Source organism: Giraffa tippelskirchi, chromosome 2 (assembly GCF_054371585.1).
Source record: "Giraffa tippelskirchi isolate mGirTip1 chromosome 2, T2T-mGirTip1v1.2.pri, whole genome shotgun sequence".
NCBI lineage: Eukaryota > Metazoa > Chordata > Mammalia > Artiodactyla > Giraffidae > Giraffa > Giraffa tippelskirchi.
The window spans coordinates 68,580,198-68,596,857 of NC_137276.1; the positions used below are offsets into that span (position 1 = coordinate 68,580,198).

Sequence of the window (16,660 nt, forward strand, 5' to 3'; positions counted from 1 at the left end):
CTTCTACAATACCACCAAAAAAAATAATATACTTAGGAATAAGTGTAATGAAGGAGGTGAAAGACTTGTACTACTGAAAAAACTATAAAACTTTGATGAAAAAAATTACAGAAGACAGAAATAGAGAGACATCCTGTGTACATGGATTGATAGAATTAGTATTGTTAAACACTCCATATTCAAAGTAATCTACAGTTTGAAAGCAATTCCTATTTAAGTCCCAATGGCATTTTTAAAACAGAAATTTAAAAACAACTCTACAATTCATATGGAACCACATGAAAACCTCAAATAGCCAAATCAATTCTGAGAAAGAAGAACAAAGCTGGAGGCATCACATTACTATATTTCAAAAATATTACAAAGCTACAGTAATTGAAACAGTATGGTACTGGCATAAAGACAGACCTATAGACCAATGGAATAGAATGGGAGCACAGAAATAAATCCATGCATGTACAGTCAGCTAATCCTCAATAAAGGTGCCAAGAATATACAACTGGGAAATGATAATCTCTTCAACACATGGTGTGGGAAACTGGATATTCAGATGCGAATGAATGGCATTAGACCCTTATTTTATACTTCACACAAAAATTAACCAAAAATGGATTAAGGACTTAATTGTAAAACTTAAAACTAAAATTTCTGGAGGAAAACATCAGGGAAAATCTTCATGACACTGGTCTTGGCAATGATTTTATGGAAATGACATTAGAAGCACAGGTAACAAAACCAAAAATAATCAAGTGAAGCTACATCAAACTAAAAAGCTTCTACATTGAAAGGACACAATCAACACAGAAAAGGCAACCTATGGAATAGGAGAAAGTATTTGCAAATCATATATCTGATAATGGGTCAATATTCAAAATATATAAGGGGCTTTTGTAACTCAGAAACTAACAACCCAATTAAGAAATGGGCTAACCAAAGAGCAACTAAGCCCATGCACCACAATTATTGAACCCGAGGTCCAGAACCCAGGAGCTGCAACCACTGAAGCCTGCATACTTTAGAGCCCATGCTCCACCACAGCTTGTGTGAGAAGCCACCACATGAGAAGCCTGTGCACTGAGACTAGAGGGTAGCCCCTAATCACCACAACTAGAGAAAAGCCCGCACAGCAACAAAGACCTAGCATAGTCAATAAATGAATAAAATTATAAAAAAAGAAATGGGCCAAGAACTTGAATAGGTATTTATATTTCTCCAAAGAGAGCATATAAACACCCAACAAATATACAAAAAAAAATGCTTAGTGACAGTGATCATCAGAGAAATGAAAATCAAAGCCACAATGAGATATCACCTCATACCTGTCAGAATTACTATTAATAATATTAAAAAAAGACAAGCATTAGTAGGGATGTGGAGAAATTGGAATCCTTGTACACCATCAGTAGAAATGCAAAATATGGTTATGTTAAGTGAAGTGAAAGTCGTTTAGTCATGTCAGACTCTTTGCGACCCCATGGACTGACTATACAGTCCATGGAATTCTTCAGACCAGAATACTGGAGTGGATAGCCTATCCCTTCTCCAGCGGATCTTCCCAACCCAGGAATTGAACTGGGATTTCCTGCATTGCAGGTGAATTCTTTACCAACTGAGCTATCAGGGAAGGGCTAATACTGTAGTATTTTCCATACCATGGAAAACAGTATGGAGGTTTCTCAAAAAATTAAAAATACAAATATCATTTGCTCCAGCAATTCATCTTCTAAGTATTTATTCAAAAGAGTTGAGATCAGGATCTCAAAGAGATATTAGCACTCCCATGTTCATTGCAACACCATTCACTTAAGATGTGGGAACAACCTAAATATTTACAAATAAATGGATCAAGAAAATGTAGTATATATGCACGGTGAAATACTGTTCAGTATTAAAAAAGAAGGAAGGAAATTCTACAATATGTTAACAACATAGATGAAAACATTATGCTAAATAACCTAAACCAGTCACAGAGAGAGAAATGCTGCATGATTGCACTTATATGAGATATCTAAAATAGTAAAAATCATAGAATCAAAGAGTGGAATGGTGATTTACAGAGAGTCAGGGGGAGAGAAAATGGGGAATTAGTGTGCATGAAGTTTCAGTTAAGCGAAATGAATAAACTAGAAATCTCAGAACGTTGTGCCTGTAGACAGCAACAATATATTGTATACTTAATTTTTTTAGAGCATATATCTTATGTTAAGTGTTCTACCATATTAAAATTAATTAAATAAACAAGTTTTTAGCAATATTGAAGAAAAATCTAAATAATGTATCTTTTCTATTTCCTTCAAAATACCCTTGCTGAGAGATTCTCAATAAATAATTACTCGATTACTCTTTTGTTCAATCCTCATTCACTGCTGAATGGTCATGAGTTTAATGACAGTGATTTCATACTTTTATGGAACTTTAAAATTTATAAAGCAGTAATCTGTGAAGCTAAATTATATGCTTTTTTTAGAGCAGGAGCTATTTTTCCCCCTCCATTTCATGCATGGCTTGCATGTTGCCAGGCCAATATTAAATATTTGTTGAATGAATGTCTTATTTTTCCTCAACTGATTTCACAACAATTTTATAAAGTAAGCAGGCAAGGACAATTTCTCCCATTTTACAGATAACACAATCAAGAATTGAAGTAATAATGACTTGTCCCAAGGTATGAAATTATTAAATGGCACAGCAAGGACTTGAACCCAGACTTCAAGAGCGATGTGCTGTCAACACTACAGGATTATTTCTAATTTAGATTTCAAGCTCAATTTTGTTCTATGTTCTTAATTTAGTTTTGGTTATCATTCCTTACATTAAAAAATCATTTGCGATATATGTGTCCTTTAATTTTCAGTTTTAGCTGTAAGCTTTCCTTTCATGAGTCATATTATCCTGTAAGTTCATTTGGAAAATATGAAAGTCAATGGATTAAGTTCAGAAAATGAAATAATTCTTTTCTTAATAATACTTTGGTTGCTCTGTCATTGCCATATTGAAATAGGGTGGATTAGCCTTTCTTATGCTCAAAACATTTTTGCTCTAAACATTAATATTTATAGAGCATTAATATTTATTCTTTGAACATTTCTTCCTTCTGCTTTAGTTTCCAGAATCTTTTGGTACTATTTCACACTGACATTTTAGGGACACTAAGATCACACTTAGTGATTCATTGCTTTCAATCAGGTACTTATTGGATACTCTTTTGTCCATAATGCTGTGAGTATGGAATTCTGTTTTATGTTACAAGTAACACTTAACGTCGTATACAAAAGCACACAATATTAAATAAGAGTAAATGACAACTGATGAGCTGGCTGTTCTTTTGGAGCAGTGCTTCTCAATATTTTTTCATTATGGGAATTAGTAGGCTGCTGGAGCGGTGGAATTGTTTGATTCTATTGATCTGACTACAAGAGGAAGCCAGGACATTGGCAGTGAGGTCCAGGGAAGCTTTACTTGCCCTGGATGCATTTTTTCCTGCTGTTTCAGCTGGTTTCTTCTTGTCCTCTTTCTCAAATTACTCCATGAATCTACATAATTTTCATGAACTACCCATTCAATGGCTTAGATTTATTTAAAAATATGTTGTCAGGAAAAGGAGGAAAATGTATCTGGGAAGAGGGAATGCTGAGTCAAACTAGATATTTTCTTTTCTGCCGCACTCATGCTTCTCTTTTCTGCAAAACAGATTTTCAGTTATTTTAATGGGATAGGAGCAATCATGGCCTCTGTTGTTTTATTTTGTGGAGTCTTATTATTATAACTTCTTACCAAAGAGGAATTTGATAAGAAAACACTCTGGGTGTGTGTTTACAATGCTTACTTTTGTGATGCTCAATACTACTTTTTGGTTTTAGAGATGCTGTTTGCATCTTCTTATTCTTGTCTGTCGTGTGACATTTGGTTAAAGTAGTAAGATTGGACAGAATTTGGATTTCTGTCTCAGTACAAGAGGCTATTTTAATGTTCAGTTTTGACAGTTTTATAATATACCTAAAGTTTAGATTTGTTTTGGGTTCAAATTTATTCATTGGGATTTTTTTTTAAGTTTGAATTTAGTTTGCAATGAGTTAAAAATATTAACATAGGATAAACTCGATGTTCAACAAATTATTTGGGGATTCTTCAAAGTTTGCACTCAAAACTTTGAACAGTTAAAATCCAGAAATATTAAAATCTCTTAAATTAATCATGCTTCCTTTCCCAACTTCAACTGAGAGATCTTTTTTGAGAAGCAGTAAATATAATGAAATCACAGTGTACTAAACTAATGTAGAATATCTCAAGAGGTCTGTTTCAGTGATCAAGCACAGTGGCCTATTGGAATAAAAAATTTTCAAATCAAGGTAACCTCAAATCTCTTTAAGTAAAATCTGAACCTTAACTTTTGTCTCATTTTTATCTTTTGTACTTCAGCTTCTCCTGTAAGGCAGAATTACTACTTTACTCTTTAGCATGTTTAAGTGTATATGTGAGCAGATGGGAATGGGATATGTTTAATAGAGATCTAACTTCAAGTTACATTATAGATTTTATATGACCGCTCCTTGATAATTATTTGTTGTTGTAAGTGAAAAAAGCTGCTTAAATGAACAAATGATCATAGTCTGAGTACTTGGAACTAGTTAGTGTCAATAAATGGAGGATATAAGTCCTAATAATGAAAGTTCAAGCTAAAATCTCCACGTTATGCAAGCTCCCACTGTTAATGAAAACATCTTGTGGGGATGTATCATTACTGTATTTCCCTTTTTTGTTTGGTCATGTACATATTACCTGAAAGTATTGGTTTTCATGTTTCTTATTTTGAAGCCTTACAAATGTGTTTACCCTAAAGTTACTATTTGGAGTTGCATAAAATGCACAAAGAACAATGTGAAGAAGATATAGTTAAGAAATAAAGCTAATATCTTAGGAAAGAGAAAATACAGAGGATAAGGAATACTTTAGAACTGAACAGGTTGATTGGTGAAAGCTTATATTAATTCACAGGTAAAATTTCTAAATTGTTTAGAATCTCAGATCTGGTATTAGTTTCATTTAAACATAGTGAGAAGAAACCAAGAAATGGGCAAGGTACAGAAATAATCATACAATATGATAAACAGCTAATATACAGGTCATTAAAATTATGCTAAAAGAAATTTGTTTACTATGCTAGAAAAGGGGAAAATGAGCAGACTTTGGCTATGTTTAAACTGATGGGTAGAGTCAGTTCCCATTTAAGGCTCTGAAAACTCCTTCAAGACCCAACTCAACTTCCTTCATGTCTTCTATATGGCCTGAGTCTCTCCAACAGTATCAGTGGGTTTTTTTCTATTTCACCACATTACTTTTATCTCCTTTTTTGCACTCTTTTTACTACTTTGCCTTGTGTTAAAGTTAATGGTAGAGTAGAAAGAGTGTAAATATTAGGGTAAAAACCTAGTTCTATTTTGAAATGTATAGACATATCAAATCACTATATTTTATACTAGGAACTGATATAGTATTGTAGGTCAATTATACTTCAAAAGTAAACAAACAAAAAAATACAAAAATTTATATATACAGGGAGATAAGATTTGTGATTACCAGAGGTGAGGTGTGGTGGGAGGGAGAACTGGACAAAGGTAGTCAAAAGGTGCAAACTCCAGTTATAAATAAGTACTAGAAATGTGATGTACAACATGATAAATATGTTTGATGATATATGTTATATATGAAAGTTAAGACAGTAAATCTGAAGAGATCTCATCACAGGAAATGATATTTTTTTTTATATTTCATTTATTTTGTAACTCTATGAGATGATGGATGTTCACTAAACTTACTGTGATAATCATTTTGTGATGTATGTAAGTCAAATCATTATGTCATACCCCTTAGCTCTATGTCAGTTATATCTCAGTAAAACTGGGAAAAAGGTATCATTTGGCTTAATAAAAGCTTTTGTGATTTTCAGGAGAAAGGCATAGAGAAAGAAAAGCCAGATTAGAAGAAAAGGCTAAGAGAAAGGAAAATTAAGGAATTATTGTTTTATGAATTAAAATTATGTATTATGGAAAAATAAAACAGCTTAAACTTTCTGAGTCTCAGTTTACTTACTTTTAGAATGGAAGCGAAATAGGAACTGCTGTGGTTCTTGTGAAGCTTAAATTGAAAAGGATAAAGTGACTGACACTGAGTAGGCATGCAGCAAATATCAGTATCTTTCTCATTTTTGAGTTTCATGTCTAATTTCCCTGGTAGTCTGTAAGTTATTTTAGAAATATATTTTATATTCATAGTGCCTTGTGCATAGTAGGCTCTAAAAGATTGTTTGTTGAATTTAGTTTATTGTCCTGATGTGAAAGTTTGGCATTATTTCCTATTTCTTTTTCCTCTGTCACCCTGGATTGAGATAAATATGTTACTTTCATGAAATTAAGGATTTAATTCAGTAGAATACCATTATATTGTGACTTATTCCACAGAGTTTGAAATAGTAAGGGTCAAATCATTTCCCTGGAAACTTAATTATATTCTATAAAATTTTATTAGCCTGTCTCATAGCATTATAGTCACAGTGGAATTCTGGTGTGTTTAAGATGGTGAAGTCTCTATTTAGAGATCTTTATCTAATGGCACACATTGAGAATATGAGAAATAAATGACATAAAGAGAGAGTAAATGTAAATGTCTTGCAAATGGTATTACTTTGACATTTGCAATCACTAATCTTCTAAAGTATGTTCTAATTTACTAAAATAAACCAAGAATTCAATTTCTTGTGAGATCTTTTTGCTTAATTAATTATTAGCAGCAGAACAATATCTGTGATACACTGCAATTTGTCTCCTTTGTGTTTATGTAGTCTCTGACTTAAAAATGAATGAAAGCATACTGATTCAGCAGAATTAATTTAATAACATGTCTGTTATAGAGCAGAAATGAATAAATGTTTGCTGAACATGCTACATATGCTTTGATCATCAAAACATTCATTTTCCTTTCTTCTCAAAATATAAAATCTGAGAGATCTTCCTGGCTGAAGTTTGTTGGGTACCTATTCTGCATAAGTGTTTCTATAGAGACAAGTGGGTACTTTTACATAAATTTGTTTCCGTGATTGGGATGTGAGAGATCTTTTAATATTAATACTTTTTCATTATTATTGGAAATTATACATTCATTGTAATTTTTTCTTTAAGGGTAGCATTGTATCCTAAACCATGAAAAGTTAAAAAAATTTTTTTAATTCTGTATGTTTTTTTGTTACAATGAGGACTAAACAAGTTTCTCATTCGTGCAGTAATGTTGCTTGTATTTAGCATATAGTTTCTAATTCTTTATAATTTTGTCTCATTGTTTAATTTAAGGGCATTTGTTATCTCTGTATTATGAATGGAAGAAACTGAGGCTCATTATTGACCGTTTGTCTGTGTTAGCTGGTTAGGAATTAGAGAAAAATCTGCTGCTATCCTAATGATTTACTTTGTTTTCAATTTCAGTTTCGGAGGACCTTTGAGTCTCTTAAAAATGTTTCCAGCAAATCTGACCTCCAGAAAACCTACCAGAAGCTTGGGAAGGAGCTTGAAAATCTGGACTATTTAGCCTTCAAACGTCAGCAGGTAGGACTCAGAGCTCTCCTTGGTGGAGGATATGAACACTTTAAGTCTTCTTACCTTTCTGCCTGTCAGAGGTTTAGGTCGGTCTGGGGAGACTTATATTCTAGTGTTTGGGGCAGAAATAAGTTGTGCTGTGTGGTGCTGACCTGCTGTGTTCATACTTTTTTTTTTTTTTTGTAGCATTCAGCATTGTCCTTGCTTTTAGATGTGCACTTTGGGGGTTTCCACGTGTGTCTTAAAGAAAACTCCTGCTGGTTTGTGAAGGTTCAGCTATCCTTTGTTGAAGGATGCTTTAGTGACATAAAGGGAAACTCTATGTGGCTTGAATAGATGACTTTTATATTTGACAGGGGGAAACGTGAGGAGAAAAACCACCTCAAGATCAAGAAAGGATGTGAATGTACATATAAAATTAAAGAAGGGAATCACAAATATGCCAAATAATTTGTTTGTTTGTTTTTTGCTTGGTTTAGCTTTAGTTTTCTTGTTTGATGTCTGAAGCTTAGTAAGTTTGCCAAATGTGTAAGGTTGAAGGAAAACATACTTTACAAATGCAAGTGTTTTAGCTTCTTTGTATAGACCACTAGACAAATCAGAGCCAAACTATAATTTTATAGCGTTGCTTTTAGAGTTGGTATTTTGTAGTATTAATAATCATTAAATTCTCTGTAGTTTGTAAGATATTGCCATAGTAGGTAGCTACTTGTCCCAAACTGGATTGCACCCAGTTTTTCACAGCCACTAGGTGTCAGGATTGTCAAGCTTTTACTTGGGCTGAATGTTTATTCCAATCAGAACAACCAGTTAAATGTTTAAATTATGTTGCATGAAATTTGGGAATGTGCTCAATGATGGATAGCGTCTAGAAAAATGACTAAGTATCTGACTTGCATGGCCAGGCATCGAGTCCATTACTTAAGAGACTTGCCTGTTAGTCTGGCAGATGGTGTGGCTTTCTTGACATTGCCTAATTTACAAATTTTGCATCTTTTGAAAGGGGGATTTCAAAGCAGGATGTCCTATATAAACTTTATGAAGTCAACATGGTATGGCCTAGAAATGGTTACTTGAAAAGAGAATTGTGTTCTAGGGTTTGCTTTATCACAGACATTACATGGATATTTAACCTTCTCATGGTCTTATTTTTCTAGGAGTTACATTTGTTTTGTAGAGTGTTTTGGGGCAAATGCAGTATCTCTGCACATACTTTAATTCATATGAAAAAGGACACAATATCCATTTATTTCTTTATTCTTGTATTAGTGATGGCCTATGTATTAACACATGTAAAGAAGCAGTCACAGTTACTGAGAACTACTCCAGTAAGCTCCCAAGTGATACTGCTTAAAATTCATACTGTGAATCACTGCTCCAGCCTATGTAGTTTTTAGTACAATTTTTTTTCCAAGAGCCATATTTTACCACTGGGGGTTATTGGAGTTGGCAGGCAGTAGCCACTGTCCTCTTCTCTTATCCTTTCTCTTTAGCACATTTTCAGTGATTAGATTCCTACATCAGCTAATTGTGAATTTGGAAAATTATGAATGCTTCAAGAGCAGAAAGGCAGAACTCTGGGAGAATGGCATTGAAAACAGACAGGTAGAGTGCATGTGTATGTGAGGAAAAGATGGACACCTGGGTGTTTATATATGTATACATATGTGTATGCATATATAAATCATATATGCTATTTATTAAATGACAGCTGTATGCCACATAGTGTGATTAGAACATTTATGAATTAGATCATTAAATGCTTATAACAATGTAATGAGATTGGCTTCACCATTTTACAGTTGAAAAAATTGTTTAGAGAGTTAAGTAACTTGCCTAAGGTCACTGGAGAAGTAAAGCTGAGCTTCCAGTAGAAATCAGTCTGACTCCAAACCTGGGCTGTCCCCAATATCCCTGCAGGGAGACAAACTGGAGGGATAATAAAGTGAGGCATTCTAGGTATGTGTTCTGAAGGCAATTTCCAGAGAGGCCAGATTTGGGACTTAAAGAGACATTTGAAAAGGGGCTTCTGATGAGAGGCAGAAAACAGGGGCAGTTCTTTCCTCCTCTCTCTCATGCAAATTGTTCAATATATATATAAAACACAAAAGGACTTTTGAAAGAATATCTTCAGGCAGCTAAGAAAATATGTAAAGCTTTATTTTTTAATGTTTATTATTTTATTTGACTGCGTTGGGTCTTAGTTGCGGCACATGGGATCTTCATTGCATCATGCGAAACTTTCATTGTGGCCCACAGTCTCTCTAGTTTGGTGTGAGAGCTTAGTTTCTCCGCGGCATGTGGGATCTTATTAATTGCTCCCTGACCAGGGATTGAACCCACATCACCTGCATTGCAGGGTGGATTGTTAACCACTGGACAACTAGAGAAGTCCCTAAAACTTTATTTTTGTAGTCTTCGAGTGTAATATCTAGTAATTCTAGTCCAAGAAAATTTATTCACATAAGGCAGTTTTTTAAACTTGAAATGTCAAATTCTTACAAAATGAACTTAACATGCATGCATAGCATATTGTCAACCCTTTGTTTTACTTGGTTCTGTCTTTCCCTGTATCTAGTGATCATTTTTTTTTCTGTCTGGAAAAGATGGAAGGGGAATTGGGGTGAAGTGGTCAGAAAAAGCATGGTAGAGTAGAAAGCAGGGATCAAAGAGTAATAAAAAAGAGGGAAAGGGGGTTTTAGGAATAAGATGAGAGGGATAAAATGTTGGAAATGAACCTATACTTGGTTTTATATTCTAAGCATTTAGTAGGTTAAAGCATTGATTTCTGAAGAATTAAAAAAAAAAGTCTCAAAATAGAAAAAGGGCAAATAAGAGAGGATTGCAAGAAGACATACTGAACAAGGGAGGTGGCAGAGAAAAGACAAACTTTATTTCCCATTAGCTTCCAAAGCTTCCTAGAAATTTGTAATATTAACCAAGTTCTTCTGTACCAAAGCCACAGAGGTATTGTGTTTACTGGATGGGCAGGGTTTAAAGAGTCAGAATATTAGCTTTTTTTCTGACTTGGGATTTGCTTTCATGTCCTATCCTTGCTTACTTGCTTAGTCATGTCCGACACTTTGCGACCCTGTGGTCTGTAGCCCTCCAGGCTCTTCTGCCCATGGGGTTTTCCAAGCAATCATACAGGAGTGGGTTGTCATGCCTTTCTCCAGGGGATCTTCCTGACCCCTGGAGATCGAACACATGTCTCTTGTGTCTCCTGCATTGGTAGGCCGATTCTTTACCAGTAGTGCCACCAAGGAAGCCGTATCCTACACCCCTACTCCCTGTAAAGTCCCCCAAACCTATAAACACACACTATAAGTTTCTCCTTCTGGAAAAGATTCAGGTCTCTGTAAAACTGTCGTTCAACAAGAAAGCTTCTGGCTTATAAGGCAGGATGCTTTGTACCAGAGAATTAGTCATGCTTTGTTCCCTGGTCCAACCATATTTATCATTTCTTTTTGTGACAGAACGTAAGCTCCATAAGGGCAGGACCTTGTCTGTCACCTTCAATGCTGTATCTTCTGCAGTGCTCACAATAGTATCTGACCCATGGCAAATACTCAATAAATACTTGTTGGTACTTTTATCACTATGAAGAGGGAAGTATGCCAAAAGTTTTGGCCTCAGATTATAAGCAACTAAAATTGATACGTTTTACTGCACTTTTAAAATACAGAAGGAATATTAACCCTTAGGCTTCCTGGATGCCAAACGCTGACATATTGCTTCTTGCCATATGTATTATTTAGGTTTTCTCCTAATATATTCCATTTTCCATCTATTTCTTTAAATGAACGTAAAACATCAAGGCTACCTTATCTATGTATTAAGAATTCCCAATGAACTATAATTATTTTCTTGGACTCTTTCATTAGATTTTATGTCCCTTTCTATGATATTTTAAAGATCATTTTGAGAGATTTCTTTCCCTGGGCCAGATATGACCCAGGAATATTTTGCTCTATCCTTTTACCATCTTTTTTTGTGTGGATTGGGGGCGATGGTTATAGTGCTTTGTCTCCTAGGTGTAGATTAGCTTCGCCTTTCCTTTCCTTTCCTTTTCCTCTCCCTCTCCTCTCCTGGTGGCTTTTCTAGGATGAGTCTGTCTAAAGTAAATGGATGCCAAAACCTTATTAACCGAAGAATCTGGAGACTTTGAGTTTTTACTACATCTGGAGATGCAATCTTCGCATTTATCTGCTTAGACTGCTTGATTTTTATCCTCCCGGTTGATGATATATAAAAGTGGTAATAGCAAGATTTAGCTATTATGTAGAACCCAGGTTTATGTATTAATTTGAAAGCTTATAAATAAAGAGATTTTCTTGGGGCTTTGATTTTTGGAATAAAATAAAGTTTGATATTCTGGTGGTGATTTATTTGCTGAGTTGTGTCTAACTCTTGCAACCCTGTAAACTGTAGCCAGCCAGGATCCTCTGTCCATGAGATTTCACAAACAAGAATACTGGAGTGGGTTGCCATTTCCTTTTCTAGGGGATCTTCACAACCCAGGGATCAAACCTGGGTCTCTTGCGCTATAGGCGGTCTTCTGCATTGCAGGCAGATTCTTTACTAACTGAGTCACCAAGGAAGTCCTCTTAATACTTACAATATTAAAAATAACATTATAAGACACATTCTGTTTCCAGAGGCTTCTGAGGTCCTTTGGTATAAAGTTGACATTATTAAGTTGAACTTTCTGTAGATTAAAGCACATTTATACACTGATGTGAACATATGTAAAATTAAGATGTACTTCAGATACATATCCATGCTGGAACACATCAGGGTCTCTGAATTCCCTCTTGTCTCCCTGATCATGGCATACTATTCTTGCCTTCTGAACTTTTCACAGGGTTCATAAATGATGTTTATAATATCTAGCCCTTTAATATTTATTTAATTAATTACTAATCTTCCTTTAAAGCCAGACTGAAGTCTAGTCTTCCTTATGACACTTTATCCTATGGCTTTCAGTCAGTATGTAAACTTCCTTCTTTGTCATTCTTAGCTTTTATCAATGTCATACAATTTCACATCTGAATGATTACACACTCATTGAAGATCCTTGTAGTACAGGTTAAAGTGAGGGCCTGTAGTCAACCAAATCTTGTTAGATTATTTATACTGCTTTAGGCACTGTAGTTTCTTCTTTTAAAATGTTAGTAAAGTAATACCTAACTTATAAACTGTTTTGAGAAAGCAATATATAAAGTGTAAAGTACATATATGCTTTAAATCCTTTAAAATACATAAAGAAATCAATATATAAGGGACTTAGCATTGTGCCTGGCATGTGGTTAGGATGAGTTATAGTTATTGTAGTGTTGTTTTTGTATAATTCTCATCAGTCTTAATCCTAGATGGTTGGTAAGTTCCATAAGGATATGCTCTCTTTCATATATTTTTGTACTTCACATAGGGTTCAGCATTGTTATGAAATATGGAATATAATTATTTTGGACATATGTAACAGTGGTTAGTGATTTCTGTCATAAAAATGTTGATACCTTTTGAAAAGGGAATTGCAGTATTTGGTTCTGTCTAATGTGTGTGTGTGTGTGTGTGTGTGTTTTAAATATGTATATTTTATTGAAGTATAGTTGACTTACAATGTTTCAGGTGCGCAGCAAGGTGATTCAGTTATATGCTGCTGCTGCTAAGTCGCTTCAGTCGTCTGACTCTGTGCGACCCCATAGACGGCAGCCCAACAGGCTCCCCCGTCCCTGGGATTCTCCAGGCAAGAACACTGGAGTGGGTTGCCATTTCCTTCTCCAATGCATGAAAGGGAAAAGTGAAAGTGAAGTCGCTCAGTCATGTCCGACTCTTAGTGACTCCATGCACTGCAGCCTACCAGGCTCCTCCATCCATGGGACTTTCCAGGCAAGAGTACTGGAGTGGGGTGCCATTGCCTTCTCTGACTTACAATGTTTCAGGTGCACAGCAAGGTGATTCAGTTATATAAATGCACATATATTATTTTTGAAAATATTTTCCATCGTAAGTTATTACAAGATATTGACTATAGTTCCCTATGCTATACAGTAAATCTTTGTTGCTTGTTGCATATCTATTTTTTAATTAGAAATCTAGCATTCTATTCATACTAAGTCAAACAAATGGAATCAAAATGTCATAATTTTTTTATTTAGGCAAAAATTTATAGGTTTTCTGCAATATATATTATACATATTTATATATATATGTATAAACAACTTTTCTACTACACTTGATAAAGGCTTGAGAAAGAACATCAGTAAAAAAAGAGAGAAGAGATGGAGAACATAAACTAAATGAAATGGGAGCACTGGATATGAAATAGAAAATATGAAACAAACTAAATAAAAGTAGAAGATCATCATATAGTCCAGTTGTTTTTAAATACAACTGCTCATTAGAAACATATCTGGAGCTCTGGAGAAAAAAAAGCAATACTTGAGCATTTGTATTTTTCAAAAGTTTTCAAGACAATTCTGAAATGTTTCTGGATTTTAAAAACTGATTGCAGGTTTTTATGGTAGATACTAGTTTTGGTGGCATAGAGTTCTATTATTTTTCTGTTGACCAATCATGATACAGTGGTATTAAGTGAGTAATAGTTATGTAATCACAATAGTAAAAGATGTTTATCAGTTTTCACAATCAATAGCCAGACAAAAAATAAAAGATAATTACAATTGCAAGTCATAATGGGAACATGATTAACTTAACAATATAAAATAATTACATACAATTTAGGGTCAGGCAGAGTGATGTGGTAAGTGAAAGTGCATACATGCACATGTTTGGGTCCACCCAGCCAGTCTATGTCTTTTGGTTGGTGCATTTAATCCATTTTTATTTAAGGTAATTATTGATATGTATGATCCAGTTACCATTTTCTTAATTGTTTTGGGTTTATTTTCTGTAGGTCTTTCCTTTTCTTGTGTTTCCTGCCTAGAGAAGTTCCTTTAGCATTTGTTGTAAAGCTGTTTTGGTGGTGCTGAATTCTCTTAACTTTTGCTTGTCTGGAAAGCTTTTGATTTCTCCGTCAAATCAAAGGAGAGTCTTGCTGGGTAGAGTTCGTGGTTGTAGGTTCTTCCTTTTCATTGCTTTAAATATGTCATGCCATTCCCTTCTGGTTTGTAGAGTTTCTGTTGAGAAATCAACTGATAGCCTGATGGGAGTTCCTTTGTATGTTACTTGTTATTTTTTCCTTGCTGCTTTTAATGTCTCTGTCCGTAATTTTTGTCAGTTTGATTTCTATGTGTCTCAGTGTATTCCACTTTGGGTTTACCCTGCCTGGGACTCTCTGTGCTTCCTCAACTTGGCTGACAATTTCCTTTCCCATGTTTGGGAAATTTTCAGCAATTATGTCTTCAAATATTTTCTCAAGTCCTTTCTTTCTCTTCTCCTTCTGAGACCCCTCTAATGCCAATGTTGGTGCATGTAATGTTGTTCCAGAGGTCTCTTAGTCTTCCTTTCTTTTCATTCTTTTATCTATATTCTGTTTTGCGGCAGTGATTTCCACCATTCTGTCCTTCAGGTCATTTATCTGTACCCCTGCCTCAGTTATTCTGCGATTGATTCCTTCCAGTGTATTATTCACCCCTATTTGTTTGTTCTTTAGTTCTCCTGGGTCTTTGGTGAACATTTCTTGCATCTTCTCAACCTTTGCCTCCATTCTTTTTCCAAGATCCTGGATCATCTTCACTATCATTATTATGAATTCTTTTTCTACAGTGTTGCCTATCTCCATTTCATTTAGTTGTTTTTCTGGGATTTTATCTTGTCCCTTCCTCTGGGACATAACTTTCTGCTTTTTATCATGATTAACTTCCTGTAATATGGTTTTTGTTTTAGCTGCTGTGAGACTGTGCTTCTTCTGTCTGCCCTCTAATGGATGAGGCTAAGAGGCTTGTGTAAGCTTCTTGATGGGAGGGACTGGTGATGGGAAAAACTGGGTCTTGCTCTGATGGACAGGGCCTTGCTCAGTAAAACTTTAATCCAATTATCTGATGATGGGTGGAGTTGCACTCCCTCCCTGGTAGTTGTTTGGCCTAAGGTGGTAACCCAGCCCTGGGGTCTACAGGCTCTATGGTATGGTTAATAGTGAACTCCAATAGGCTTTACACTGAGGGGGACCTTCCAGTGCCCCCATCCCTGTGGTGAGCCCCTGCTGACCCATGCCTCCATAGGAGGCCCTCCAACACTAGCAAATAGTTTTGGTTCAGTCTCCTTTGGGGCCACTGCTCCTCTCCTCTGGGACTTGGTGCACCCAAAGTTTTGTTTGTGCCATCCAAGCCTGGAGTCTCTGTCTCTCCCAGTCCTCTAGAAGGCCTGTAATCACATCCTGCTGGCCCTCAAGGCTAGATTCCCTGGGGATTCCTAGTCCCTTTGTCAGATCCCCAGGCTAGGAAATCTGATGTGGGGTTCAGAACCTTCATAATAGTGTGAGAACTTCTTTGGTATTATTGTTCTCCAGTCTGTGGGTCACCCACCCAGTGGGTATGGGATTTTATTTTGTCATGATTGTGCCCCTCCTACTGTCTCGCTGTGGCTTCTTCTTTGTCTTTGGACATGGAGTATCTTTTTTTGGTGGGTTCCAGAGTCCTCCTGTCGATGGTTGTTCAACAGCTAGCTGCAATTTTGGTGCTCTTGCAGGAGGATATGAGTGCACATCCTTCTACTCCACTATCTTGAACTGGAAACCCTAATGTGTTCTTGAGGTAGTGTCTTTTGATGGGTAGTAAAATTAAGGTACTGAGTATTGTGTCATGATTATCTGTGACAGAAGTAGTGTATTAGACCTAATGTTCTGACTAAGCTCAAACTCATATAATAATTACAACACATGTACCTAAACTTCCCTTGTGGTTCCAAGTGGTATTATTCAGTAAAATACTGTTCTCTCTTTAGTGATGATGTTCAGGAGTGAACACTGCCTTTTTCTTTTTCTGAGCTGAGTGAGTTAATTCCTTTAGGTAACTCCAAAACCTGAAGTGTATATACTACATTATAGAATAGGAATTGAATTTAAAAAGACCCTTTAACAATGAAGAAAGAGAGAAATAAATCAGATGAAT

At 35.4% G+C, this 16,660-nt stretch overlaps 1 protein-coding gene across 5 annotated transcripts in view; it reads left to right on the forward strand.

Annotated features, from left to right (window-relative positions):
• Positions 1–16,660, forward strand: part of CTNNA3 (catenin alpha 3) — a 1,864,976-nt gene that overhangs the window by 219,966 nt on the left and 1,628,350 nt on the right. For all 5 annotated transcript variants that reach the window (XM_081568955.1, XM_081568954.1, XM_081568943.1 and 2 more), the window contains one exon: positions 7,476–7,595. In XM_081568955.1, coding sequence (XP_081425081.1) covers positions 7,476–7,595 — 120 coding nt within the window. The remainder of the gene's footprint in view (positions 1–7,475; positions 7,596–16,660) is intronic.